The 13,306-nt window shown below is 38.0% G+C and overlaps 1 protein-coding gene across 1 annotated transcript in view; it reads left to right on the forward strand.

Annotated features, from left to right (window-relative positions):
- LOC125230163 (cationic amino acid transporter 2) overlaps positions 1–13,306 on the forward strand; it is a 48,087-nt gene that overhangs the window by 32,545 nt on the left and 2,236 nt on the right. Inside the window, exons 6-11 of the mRNA XM_048135217.1 lie at positions 564–698; positions 3,514–3,662; positions 5,844–5,941; positions 9,150–9,289; positions 10,216–10,318; positions 12,368–12,516. Coding sequence (XP_047991174.1) covers positions 564–698; positions 3,514–3,662; positions 5,844–5,941; positions 9,150–9,289; positions 10,216–10,318; positions 12,368–12,516 — 774 coding nt within the window. The remainder of the gene's footprint in view (positions 1–563; positions 699–3,513; positions 3,663–5,843; positions 5,942–9,149; positions 9,290–10,215; positions 10,319–12,367; positions 12,517–13,306) is intronic.

The following is a 13,306-nucleotide window of genomic DNA, read 5'->3' on the forward strand; positions in this document are numbered from 1 at the left end:
TCATTTTCAGTACAGATGGTGTTTTTTTACGCACTAGTGCGAGAAGTGGTTCATTATATGCCAGGTCGAAACTTTGGAGGCTCATCTGTACTGAAAAACGTCGTACGATACACGTACGAAAAGGAAATTCGTAACTAGTGTCGATTTAAGACACTCCCTTCGGTCGTGTTTTAATTTATCGCCACTCGTTTCGAACTTCTTTTTTTACGCACTTGTATCGTAATGTACTATTTCATAATGCCTAACCTAATAGGAAACTTGACTGAACTTAAAATAAAATAGTTTATACCGTGCACAAAATAAAGCATGAGATAATTATAAGAAAAACAGGGACAGAAGTTATTTTTAACTCCAATTTATATTTTATAAATCAGATAGAAATATATAAAGTAAATCAGTTGACCGTGATGTTATGACGTCACTCAATTCGATTTCATATTAATTCCATATTAGCAAGCCGTTCAAAATCGTTTCGACAGTTCTTAAAAAGAAGCTGATTTGACTAGAAGGCAAGTAGCGAATTTTACATTTTTTTACTAAAATCACATGGAACGATTTCACAGCGGACAGCAAGAATTGGCGCATCCCCGAATCCGAGGTGCCGAAAGGCGGCAAAAACTTTGGCACCGGAGGCTTTGCGCCGTATGGCATCGCTGGCATCATCAAAGGCGCTGCGGTCTGTTTCTACGGCTTTATCGGTAAGTGAATACACACTTACAGATGTTTTTGTTTTTTTTTTTATGGGATAGGAGGCAAACGAGCAGACAGGTCGTCTGATGGTAAGCGATCACTGCCGCCCATAGACACCAGAAACACCAGAGGTGTTGGAGGTGCGTTGCCGGCCTTTAAGATGGGTGTACGTTCTTTTCTTGAAGGTTTGAAAGTCGTATCGGTCCGGAAGCAGGCGACAATTAATTCCACAGTTTAGCTGTGCGGGGCAGGAAGTTTCTGGAGAAACGCACAGTTGAGGACTGTCAGCCATCTAAATGGAGATGAAATGTTGTCGCGTAGGTCGATGGCGGAAAGAAGCGGCAGGGATTAATCCGAACAATTCCTCGGAGCACTCCATGTAGTGCCAAAAGATTTGCCTTCGTATTGTTACGGAAACATTCGAACGTGTCATGCTATTTCAGTCAGTATCAGTACAACATGTACTGATACTGACATTGACTGAACTAGCACGACGAATTAGGGATTGCAAATCCGCTTATATGTTAGGAAATCCGGATTTTCGGATTATTTATAGAAAAAATCCGGATTCCGAATTAAATCCGGATTTTTAAGGTTTTTTAGTTACCACCAAAAATACAGCAAAATTCAAGAGTTTAAGAAGTAAACAGTATTTTTAAACATTAGTAAACGCACAACAGTATGTATATGCGTGTTTTGCTACGCTAATTTAAAAAAAAAAGAATTATTTCATTAAACTTATATTGACTGGGATACAGATAGACCGTGACGTGGTTATTATGTGGTTACCTTTACGTAAACAACGAAATCATAAAAATATTAGCGCGTCAAGTGTACAGTCAATTTTACGTTCTTGGGCACAGCATTCCAACAGAACCAGGAAAATATTGATTTAAGTGGTTAAGAGCGCGGAATTTAATTACGACTTTCACTCAGTTTTAAACTAAATCAGGACTTAATCGAGTAACATATCGTGTATAGCCCGTCGTTTCCAACGTGACAATTTCTCGTATTTTGCCGTTATTTTACTATTGAGACGTCATTTTTGCACAATCTATCTATATTGCCGTAATTAACAATACGCATTGAATAATCGTACATTGTGTATTAAGATTGAGGGCGGAAAGTGAAGCCTTCAGCCGCCCGTGATATAGACAACGTTTTTCATCACACTCGCGAAGCAATAACCAAATTTTAAACTATTGTATTGAAATATCTACGCTGACATTTTGAACATTCGTCCGCCATCTTGTAATTTTTGACAGGTCGTGGAAGGTCCCACTCTGGTATTCACTTTACCGCCCCAAGGGCGGTAAAATAGTTCATTAAGTATCAGTATGTAATAACACCGTTTTCGAGAGAGTGTGATGAAAAGCATATTATAGTATTACATATTATAGATATGTTTTACGACAGTTTATAGTGTTTCCGAATATGAAGGCAGCAACCAATTTAGTATTCATTTATCTTATAAACATGACAATTTAGTCAAATTTCTACATTAACATTGGACAACTTTTGTTAAGGTCGCAGTTCAAACTTAGCCTAATCGACTTTGACAGCATAATTATAGTATGTATTGAAGTGCATCAGTTCTAACATATAACCTACTTTGATGACAGTGTTGTTATGTGTTATGATTGTAATTCTACTTAATATAATTCATTAACAATATAATCACATTACACCCTGTATGTTTGGACATTTTTCGTATACTATTTAAACTTAAATTTGCCTGCACTCTCATGACATCTGATGCTTGCTCAAAACATGGATTCCACGTACATAAACACTTGTCTTAAAATAAATGTAAAAGTGGAAAATGTCTGCCTTGGGTGAGACTTGAACTCACATTTTCCACTTTTATATTTATTCTAAGCTTAGTGGCATCGATTGCAGACGTTTCTGCTAGTCAGAAGTTAAAAATAAACACTTGTGTCCTTTATTTCGGTTGAAATTGCGATGTTAAAATAAAAATCCGAAAATCCGGATTTCGGTTTTAAAATCCGGATTTGGAAACGGATCGCAAAATCAGCGGATTATCCGGATTTTCGGACTCCGGATAATCCGGATTGCAATCCCTACGACGAATACGAACGTTTCCGGTTAAATACAAAGGAAACCCTTTTCGCGCTAGATCTGTACCCCTGTGTGTTTATATTGATTTATTTTATTAAAAATATTAGACTCAATAACCACCATGTGCCTGTCAATTTTAGATGCCTAAAGGCATCACGGTGGAGTAAATACTTGATTTCTCCAAGTGTATTGATTTTTTAGGGTCCCGTAGTCAACTAGGAACCCTTATAGTTTCGCTATGTCTCTCCGTCCGTTCGTCCGTCCGCGGATAATCTCGGTGACCGTTAGCACTAGAAAGCAATTTGATACAAATATGTAGTATATCAATGAGTTCACGCTGACAAAGTGGTAAAATAAAATGTGGAAAAGAATGTTTTATTAGAGAACCCCCCCACCCCCTACACGTAAAGTGGGGAGTGTTTTTTCTTTCCTTCCAATCCTAAGGTGTAATATATTGTTGGATAGGTGTTTAATTTTTTGATATTGTTAATATTTTCGGAAATAATTGCTCCAAAAGTTTAAAAAGATGTGCTCCCCTAACTTTGGAACCATAAGTTTATAAAATCTGAAAAAATCACAGAACTAGAACTTTATAAAGACTTTCTAGGAAAATTGTTTTGAACTTGATACTTTGAATAGTTTTTGAGAAAAATACGGGAAACTACGGAACCCTACACTGAGCGTGGCCCGACACGCTCTTGGCCGGCTTTTCTTGATTGTATGCTATTGTACCGTTTCCTCCAGGTTTTGACTGCGTGGCGACAGCTGGCGAGGAAGCGAGAAGACCACAGAAGACCATCCCGTTCGCTGTGGTGGCGTCTCTTCTAGTAGTGTTCCTCGCTTATTGTGGCGTATCTTCCGTTCTCACACTTATGATGCCCTATTACATGCAGGTAAGTCCCTAGGTAGGTAGTACCGTTACGTAACTAATAAAATTTTGAATAGACCCCCGACCGCGACATATTAGACCGATTTTCACGAAACATGGCTAAGAACACTCCCGACTAACTCAGCTTTCAGACAAAATAAACTAAATCTAAACCGGTTTAACCGTTCGGGATTATCGTACGATGCCACAGACAGACACACAAACAGACAGACTGACAGACAGACACGTCGAACTTATAACACCCCGTCGTTTTTGCGTCGGGGGTTAAAAATTGGTAACCAGATTTGAAACGGGGAAAAAATCTCAATTCGTAACTGGCTTCAAGTTAGGACTTTCCCATTACCGATTTGTAACCACGTTTGGTAACCGGCTTCGAAACGGGAAAAAGAATCCCGTGTTGTAACTGGTTACAAAATGAGACTAAATCATTACCGATTCGTAGCCATGGTTGGTAACTTTCCAAACGGGAAAAATAGCCGTATTGTAACTGGTTACAAAATGGGATTTTTTTGCCGTCATGAATACATAATTTATTCGAATAATGCTGACATTGAGTAATTTTTTAGGGTTCTGTAGTCAACTAGGTTGACTAGGAACCCTTATCGTTTCGCTCTGTCCGTCTGTCCGTATGTACACCGTCCTAGCTTGGATTTGGTAGAAACTCGGGCCCAATACGTAACCAGCTACAAACAGGGAATATTCCCGTTCTGTAGCGAGTTACCAAACGGTACCAACGCTGGCCCAATACGTAACCGGCTACAAAATGGGAATCAAGATTCCCGGTTTCCCAAACTGTTTTTAACCCCTGGCGCAAAAACGACGGGGTGTTATAAGTTTGCCCATGTGGTGACGGGCTAAGAATTTCACCACCCCCTTTCTTCCCGTGGGTGTCGTAGAAGTCGACTGTGGGATATGGGTTAAATTGTAGCGTAGGCGAGAGGCTAGCAACCTGTCACTGCAATGTCACAATCTGAATTTCTTTCAACCCTTTTTTGTCAAGAGGGCTCTGAAATTTAGTAGTTCATGTGCTCTGCCTACCCCTTTATGGGATACAGGCGTGATTATATGTATGTAACTATGTGTGTAGGGCTCGAAAAATCAACTCCAAACTCATACTACCAAACTGACTAAGTCGTCTAAAATCATGTCTCACATATGACCTAGAGTCTTCAACAAACTACCAGCAGAAATAAAAAATGCAGGCAGTACCCACCAATTTTTAAAAAAGTTAAGAAGGTGGCTCTTAGAATACTCCTTCTATGACATAAAAGATTTCTTTGACCTACCAAATAACTTATATTAGAATAAAATAATAATTATGTATAAAATCAAATTAACAAATCTAAATGACATATCATATGTAATCACAGACCAACCCCTATAGACATCTATTACAAGACGACTCGCGGTCGCCAGCCTTCCTAGTATTTGCACTGATATAAGCGCGGGCGCTCGCCGTGCCCGATCAGTATCGACCAAGTAACAGACCCGAAAGCAGCGCGTGTTTTTCGCACTAAAAAATTGGAAAAGGGTATTTTGATGCCTTAAAGATGTCCACCTGTAGTGTGAAATGGTGTGGAAAGGTAACAAGAAGCTCAAATTTAAAAACAGACGGCATTACATTCCACAAATAAGTCATATTTATAATTTATTCAGAGCCGGCATAGGTCAACTTACATTGGCCACTTACGCGTCAGTAGAGGGACAGTCATACTTCTGTCCCTTTTCATCTGGCGCGACTGCCCGCCGTCCTTGAAACGGCCAATCACAGCGCGCTTAACACATTCCCCGCCCGCTCCTCGCACCCCAAACACTGGTGACTCGTATCGCGAACCAAATATACAAGACTGCCACTCTATAGGAGGTTCTCTGTGTATGTAATATAATCAATGAATGCATCTTTCAATTAAATATTCGAAATTATAACTAGACTGAAATTGTAATAATCTTAATTTAATTGCTGTTAAATAATTTTATTGATGAACGTGTAATATTTATAATATTATTAATAAAATGTCTATGTCTATGTCTATGTACATGTTATAAGTTTGACGTGTCTGTCTGGCTGTGGAATCGTAGCTTCCGAACGGATGAACCGATTTTGATTTAGTTTTTTTTTGTTTGAAAAGCACACGTCCCTGCCTTTGAATATGAAATAACCTCTTGCAAATTCGTTTGGTTTCAGGACGAAAAAGCGCCTTTCCCGTTCGTTTACGACCAGCTGGGATGGCCGTGGGCCAAATACGCCGTCAGTGTAGGAGCCATCTGCGCGCTTTGCTCCAGGTAATATCCATACTAACAAAGACAAAATACAAAAAATACAAAATCATTTATTCAGCAAATAGGCCACGGGGGTACTTTTACATGTCAACATTACAGAGTATTCATTAAAGTTAAACAAATGAAATTAATAGAAATGTTAACTAAAAATATTAATCATAAGCAAAGTAGCTATACACTGATATAGAATTAGAGATGTATAAAGTCTCTAAATGTCATATTATTACTAACTATAATCAATACATAAAGAAAGTGCAAACAGATACAAAGATAAAAGAAATCTATAATACTTCAATAGTTGTAAAAGACTGAATATTACAAGTAAAAATATTATACTTAATCAAATAATCCATGGAGATGTATAGCGTCTCCAAGAGTCAAATTTTATAAAATTAAAATATTTAAAAGTAAAAACCTTTGTCAAATAATACAAAAAAAATACAGAAAATGAACAGCTAAATTACACATTTCAAGAGATGTACAAGTCTCTAGTTGTCAATCATTAAAGAACAAATCAAGTTTACGAATAAGGGCCATCGATCTAAACTACCTAGATGCACCATTACGGCTTAGAATGTGTCCGCAGCAAATTGTGCTTGAAAATGTTCTAAGCACAATTGGGCGGTCAGTTTTATTTATTAAGTAAATGTGCATTCAATTTTTTTTAATTTTTACTATGAGGACTTATACAGGATGTATTTTGATAGCGGGTCAGTAAGGCCGGTATGAGATCCCGTAGTATAATAATGCACTTTTACTAAGTTTTGAAAATAAAATGAAGTCTTCTTTCAGCAAAATATGCTATCTACGATATTTAAGGTACTTTCCCTCCATGTGACATCGCCGTGGGACACCCTGTATATATCTCAGTTGACTCTATTTAATAATGCAAACATTGCAAAACGTGGAGGTATTGATCAGTTGCAATTGTCCCCCAGTCCAAATTGTCCCGCCGTACCTTATATATTTTTTTGTTTGAGATAATATCAATAAAAATATCATACAGTAAAAGCTCATTTTTTTCGCTTGAAATACGCAACATCTCGAAAAATGTTATACCAAACGTTTTGTTCCTTAAGAAATTTTCTATCTAATAGGATTTTTTAAAACAGTTTTTCGCACAAATACCGCAAATTTCCTCATTCTCGCCTTTCATCTCATAGCGCGACTCCCATGATGCCTCTGTCCATCCTCGTTCCCAATGTAAAAATGGCGTTTAGATTGTTGCAGCGCGAACGAAATTAAACTTACGTTGGTTGCAATAAGACGTAGATTTGTTTAAAAATATGCACACCTGCGATCTGCGGTAATAAAATTTTATGGCTTTCGCGATGATCACATTCATTAATGTCATAACCACCAATTGCTTGCATTTGAAATTGAACTTTAAGTACTAAGAAATAACGTTGTTTTTGTAAAAAAATGAAAGTAGTTTTTACTACATTGCGAAGTTTTCGTTTGTCCACTAGACGCACACATTTGCAACTAAGCGATCGGACACTTTTGAGTGTCGAATTTGCAGGTGATAGTGTATCTAGGGAAGTTTAAATCGATGATAAGGGCCAATCAAGGTTACAAATTAAGTTTAAAGACCTAATATAACTTCGTATAGACGGCCAAGGTCTAAGAAAAAAAACGTACCTCAAAGCCATAGAGAAAAAGGTACGGTGGCCAAGATGGCGTTACACCTTTGAGGAACGCTCGGCTAGATGGCGCTAATATTAATATTAGACATTTTGACACATATCAAGCTAAGAATATGGGCCAAATTGTCAAAATGGAGGTTCAAAAGTTTTAAGCTTGTGCCGCGAGATGGCAGTCTATGCACTGTGATTACACATTTTACTTTGACAGGAACTCTCTATAATTCTCGATCCTCTTTGATACTAATATTATAAATGGGAAAGTGTGTGTGTTTGTTTGACCGTCTTTCACGGCAACACGGAGCGATGACTGGGCGTGATTTAAGTGCAGATAGTTGAAGGGATGGAGAGTGACATAGGCTACTTTTTGTCTCTTTCTAACACCCCTCTTCCCTAAAATGGGGGGGGGGGGGGGGGGGTTTGTATGGAACATTCTGCAATTATCACACTGAGAGAAATTTGCATTGTGAATTTAACAAGTTCGACTTGTTGCGGTTTATCCTTTTGAATCTGCCAAACGTATGTTTAAAACAATATGTGTCGGTTGTTTTTATAAAATCGACTTGTTGATTCAAATATATTGCCGATTCAAATGACAAGTAGCTTGTTTTTTGAACCAAAGAGCACGTAGGCGCTATTTTAACCAAAAAACTTGTTGAACGAACATGAAAACTGGTTGTATTTTCTCTCAGCTCAAACAAAAACAAAAACTAGTACTCAAACAAAAACAAACAAAAGCTAGTACTTCTCATAATACTACTGCGCTTTGTTCCAGGTAAAGTACTACATTACTTGCCTTCATAAAATACTGTCTGACCAGCAAGTTCTCTGTGGCAGTAACCTCGCAAAATGTTCGCAAAAGAAGCCACTTGGCACAGTTGTTCCTTGGGTCACTCTGAGCTATTTATGCCCGAAAGTTGAAGGTGTTGATTTAAAAAGCTGAAAATTTGCACAACGGCTTCATAGACTAAACGTCATTGATTGATAACTATAGGTTTACTAATTCCTGTAATAGTACATTACATCAGAGGCCGGGAAAATGAGGATTTCCGGCCAAGTGGGTATATATCCGGATCGGGATACGAGGCCGGGAATCCGTTTTCACGCCGAGGCATGTATAGTGCTTTTCTCAAACATACAATGAAATAAAATAAAAAATGCTCTAAAGGACAATATTTTATTTATTAAGTGACAAAATACAAATACACTCAAACGTCAAGTGTGATAAGTATCCAGGTCACACAAAAATTAAAAAAAAAAGTGACATGACAGTACTGACAGCTTACTTAAAAAAGTTACTTTGCAGGCCTAGGCCTAAAAAATAATATGAAATCCCTTTACAGTCCTCTCGAGTTGTTGCGCCCAAAAAGCGATACTTCCCAGCCCATTTTAAAGAACGTAAAGACAATATTTCATTGCATGTTTGAGAAAAGTGTTTTTTCGATCCACCCTAGTGCTCACGCGGCAAACGTTCAATGTAGAGGTGCCTCGGCTGAGACAAGTTGCGATCCTCGCTCTGTGTGGACCGGGCTATTCTTGATAATTTTATGGACATTTTTCTCTTTCAGTTTACTGGGTGCAGTGTTTCCGCTACCCCGCATCATCTACGCGATGTCCTCTGACGGTTTGCTGTACCGCTTCATGGGCCGCGTCAGCGAGAGGTTCCAGACCCCACTAGTGGGCACCATGGTCGCTGGACTATTCACAGGTACTATACATTTTATTCATTACATACAGTTGGTCAGAAATCGCCAGCCGGGGAGAGGCCTTTGTCCAGCAGTGGGACACAGACATGAGCTATTAAAAAAAATCATACAGTTAACCCCGGCTTTCGAATCCCAGTAAGGGCATTTATTTGTGTGATGGGCACAGATATTTGTTTCTGAGTCATGGATGTTTTCTATATATTATATATATATCGTTGTCTGAGTACCCACAACACAAGCCTTCTTGAGCTTACCGTGGGCCTCAGTCAATCTGTGTAAGAATATCCTATAATATTTATTTATTTAACAAACCTCTTTTTGTCTCGGGGTCTCATTATTCTATTTCATCAGTCTAAAATTGAAATTGTGTCATTTTCCTACCAAAAGTATTATACTACATAGATCCTCTTTGATATATGTTAAAATGTCAAATATTAATATTAGCGCCATCTAGCCGAGCGTCCCCCAAAGGTGTAACGCCATCTAGGCCACCGTACCTTTTACTCTGAGGCTTTGAGGTACGTTTTTTTCTTAGACTATACAGAGTTTCATATGTCTTTGCATATATCGACGACAACAACGTACAAGGCGAAATCCTTTTTTTTGTAGCAGATAGTACCTTGTACGGCTTGTACCTACGTTGATGGGTAAGGTGCAATTTTCTGAAAAAAATAATTGCAGATTGCACCCTATACCTTGTTGTCGTCGATATCAAGCTAAGAATATGGACCAAATTATCAAAACGGAGGTTCAAAAGTTTTAAGCCTGTATCAAGAGATGGCAGTCTATGCATTGTGTAACTCTATAATACTCCATCCTCTTTGTAGACACAAAGCATACATTTGTCGATTAAAATCACTGACAAAATTTGTGGTATTATAGACATTTGACATTTGACGTGTTCTCATACGTTTTGTAACACTTTCAGGTACCTTGGCTATGATCTTCGAGTTGGAACAACTGATCCACATGATGTCCATTGGTACTCTACTTGCGTACTCCATGGTGGCTTCCTGTGTGCTGCTGCTCAGGTAAATATAAATGCGTTTTCACATTATCCGATCCGATATCGGATGTCGGACCGATATCCCATACATTACATTTGACGACCGGTATGGCCTAGCGGGTAGTGACCCTGTCTGCTAAGCCGCGGTCCCGGGTTCGAATCCCGGTAAGGGCATTTATTTGTGTGATGAGCACAGATATTTGTTCCTGAGTCATGGACGTTTTCTATTTATATAAGTACTAGCTTTTACCCGCGGCTTCGCCCGCGTAATAAAAGTATTCATTAAGATTTTCGTTTGGATCCGTAGGGACCGTAGGTTTCTCTGTAGGTATATTTATCTGCGATTATTTCGATTGCACATAATACTTTTGCTTGCAATGATTGTAGAAATATTACACATCGACCACAGCGTAGGTAATTCTATATACGCTGGGGAAACCTTTATAAACATCCCACATAGCCCGTATTTCGACACTATGATCGGTGGGTAAAAAGTACTTTTTTCTATTATCCCTTACAATTTTTTACATTTTGCTTATACTTATCGCAAACGTAATCTTCAAGCAAGCAAACAACGATCGTCTTAGAGCACATTGATTGTAAGAGACCGCCGACCGATTATCCGTATCCCGCTAACGATACCCATATTATCCGTATCCGTATCCGTATCGCTATCGCTATCGCTATCCCTATCGCTATCCCTATCGCTATCCCTATCGCTATCCCTATCGCTTTCCCTATCGCTATCCCTATCCCTATCCCTATCCCTTATCAAGATGTTTAATGATATAACACTTTAAGTTCTCGCGCTTTGTACACATATTTAAAGTCACATACAGGTCGAACGCGATTAATTAGCATTATTTTTACCTTTTTTCCCAACGTTTTGGCCAGGTTGCACTGGCCGTGGTCGCGGAAGACTGACGTCCCAGCAAAATGTCACCGGAGATGTAAACAACACAAAACTACCCGATATTAATTTATATAAATGTTCGGGGTAGACAAATAAATATAATCTACCCGCTTTTAGTTAATGTTTATTTCCCACCATGTTTATTTTAAAGGTAAAAATAATGTTAATTAATCACGTTCGACCTGTATGTGACTTTAAATATATGTTTAATGATTTCTTATCAAGTGCTAAAATATAAAGTTTCATGGTTTTATCATTTAAAATTAAAAAATCCCATACAAACTTTCAACCTCTTTTTCAACCCCTTCATCCCTTTTTTTCGAAATAAAAAGTAGCCTATGTTCTGTCTCAGGGTCTAAAGATTGTCTGTTCCAAATTTCATCAAAATCGGTTGCGTGGTTTAAGCGGGAAAGCGTAACAGACAGACAGACAGACAGACAGACAGACAGACAGAGTTACTTTCGCATTTATAATATTAGTATATGGATGGATTTGTAAATAAAGTCTGAATAAAGAATATGAATATGAATATGAATATATTATATATATATATATATATATATATATATATATATATATATATATATATATATATCGTTGTCTGAGTACCCACAACACAAGCCTTCTTGAGCTTACCGTGGGCCTCAGTCAATCTGTGTAAGAATGTCCTATAATACTAATACTATAATACTAATTACATGCGCCATCTTAGATTTTTTCCATTGAAATCCTTCCGACATCCGATATCGGATCGGATAGTGTGAAAACAGACTTACGTGAAATAGAAATGAATACACCGTTGAATAATTTTTACTTTGTGCCCCGGAAACGCTTAAAGCTATCATTAAAACCAACAGATTATTTCTAAAGATTAAATAATGGATAATTATGTGTGCATAGTTAGGAAATTTGAAATGAGTGGAAATAAATTAAACACAAACGAAGAGTGTTTAAATTAAACCGACACGAGTTGCGAATAATCTATTCGCAAATACAGTAAATTTTTGACATAGTTGAATTATGTGCATCGTACTGTGTTGATGTAGCGTCCTATGTACTGTGAATTAATTTATTTTTGAAGTTTGTTAGCTTATCATAAGGTCAATGACTCACAATAATCATTGTTATATCTATGTTTCAAATTAAGATTATTTGTTATAGGTATGAGCGTAGCGTGTCGGCTCATAAGGCCGTGGAGCCACTAAACCTGTCAATCCGCTCCGCTCTGCGACAACTGATCAACGCGGATAGTCACGCCACACCCACTCGGCTTAGCGCTCTCACCGTTAGCGTCTTGGTTACTCTGTACGGTAAGATATTAAGCAAATCTTGATAAATACAAGGTAAATATAAGGCTGTAGAGCCACTGAACCTCACTATCCGCTCAGCACTCGAGTCTCTTAAATCGCTTCAGCAAGCCGTACCGATATAACTTACTCTCGTTAGCAATATTCAACTTCCGCCCTCGTTGCACCATATACTATGTGTAAGGTACAGCGGGGCAAATCTTGACTGGGGGACAATTGTAACTAGTCCATTTTTTTCCATTATTACTCTATGATGTTGAGTTCTACATGTATCCAACTATCCACTGAACACGCCTACCATATATAACCGGTGGACACTATTTAATAATGCAAACATAGTAAAACATGGCAAAAATGTACCAGTTACATTTGCCCCCCAGTCGAGGTTTGCCCCGCTGTAGCTTAATAATATTCAATCCCCCTTATTCATAAACGTTCACTAAAGTTGTCAAGCCGATATAGTTCGTTTATCCCTTTCTATCACACCAATACGTCGGAAAGGGACAAATGAACTTTATCCTATCATGTTAATATGCCTACTTGGAAAATAAAAGATTTCATTTCATATCGGCTTGATAACTTTAGTGAACGTTTATGAATAAGGGGGTATGTGTATAAGTATTTGTATGTTATATATATCGTTGTCTGAGTACCTGCAACACAAGCCTTCATAAGCTTATCGTGGGACTCAGTCAATCTGTGTAAGAATGTCCTATAATATTTATTTATTTATTTTATATTTTGGATCCTGCACTAAAACGGTAATTTCAACTTTTATAAAGTCAGGCTATAC

This window comes from Leguminivora glycinivorella, chromosome 10 (assembly GCF_023078275.1).
Source record: "Leguminivora glycinivorella isolate SPB_JAAS2020 chromosome 10, LegGlyc_1.1, whole genome shotgun sequence".
Classification (NCBI taxonomy): Eukaryota; Metazoa; Arthropoda; class Insecta; order Lepidoptera; family Tortricidae; genus Leguminivora; species Leguminivora glycinivorella.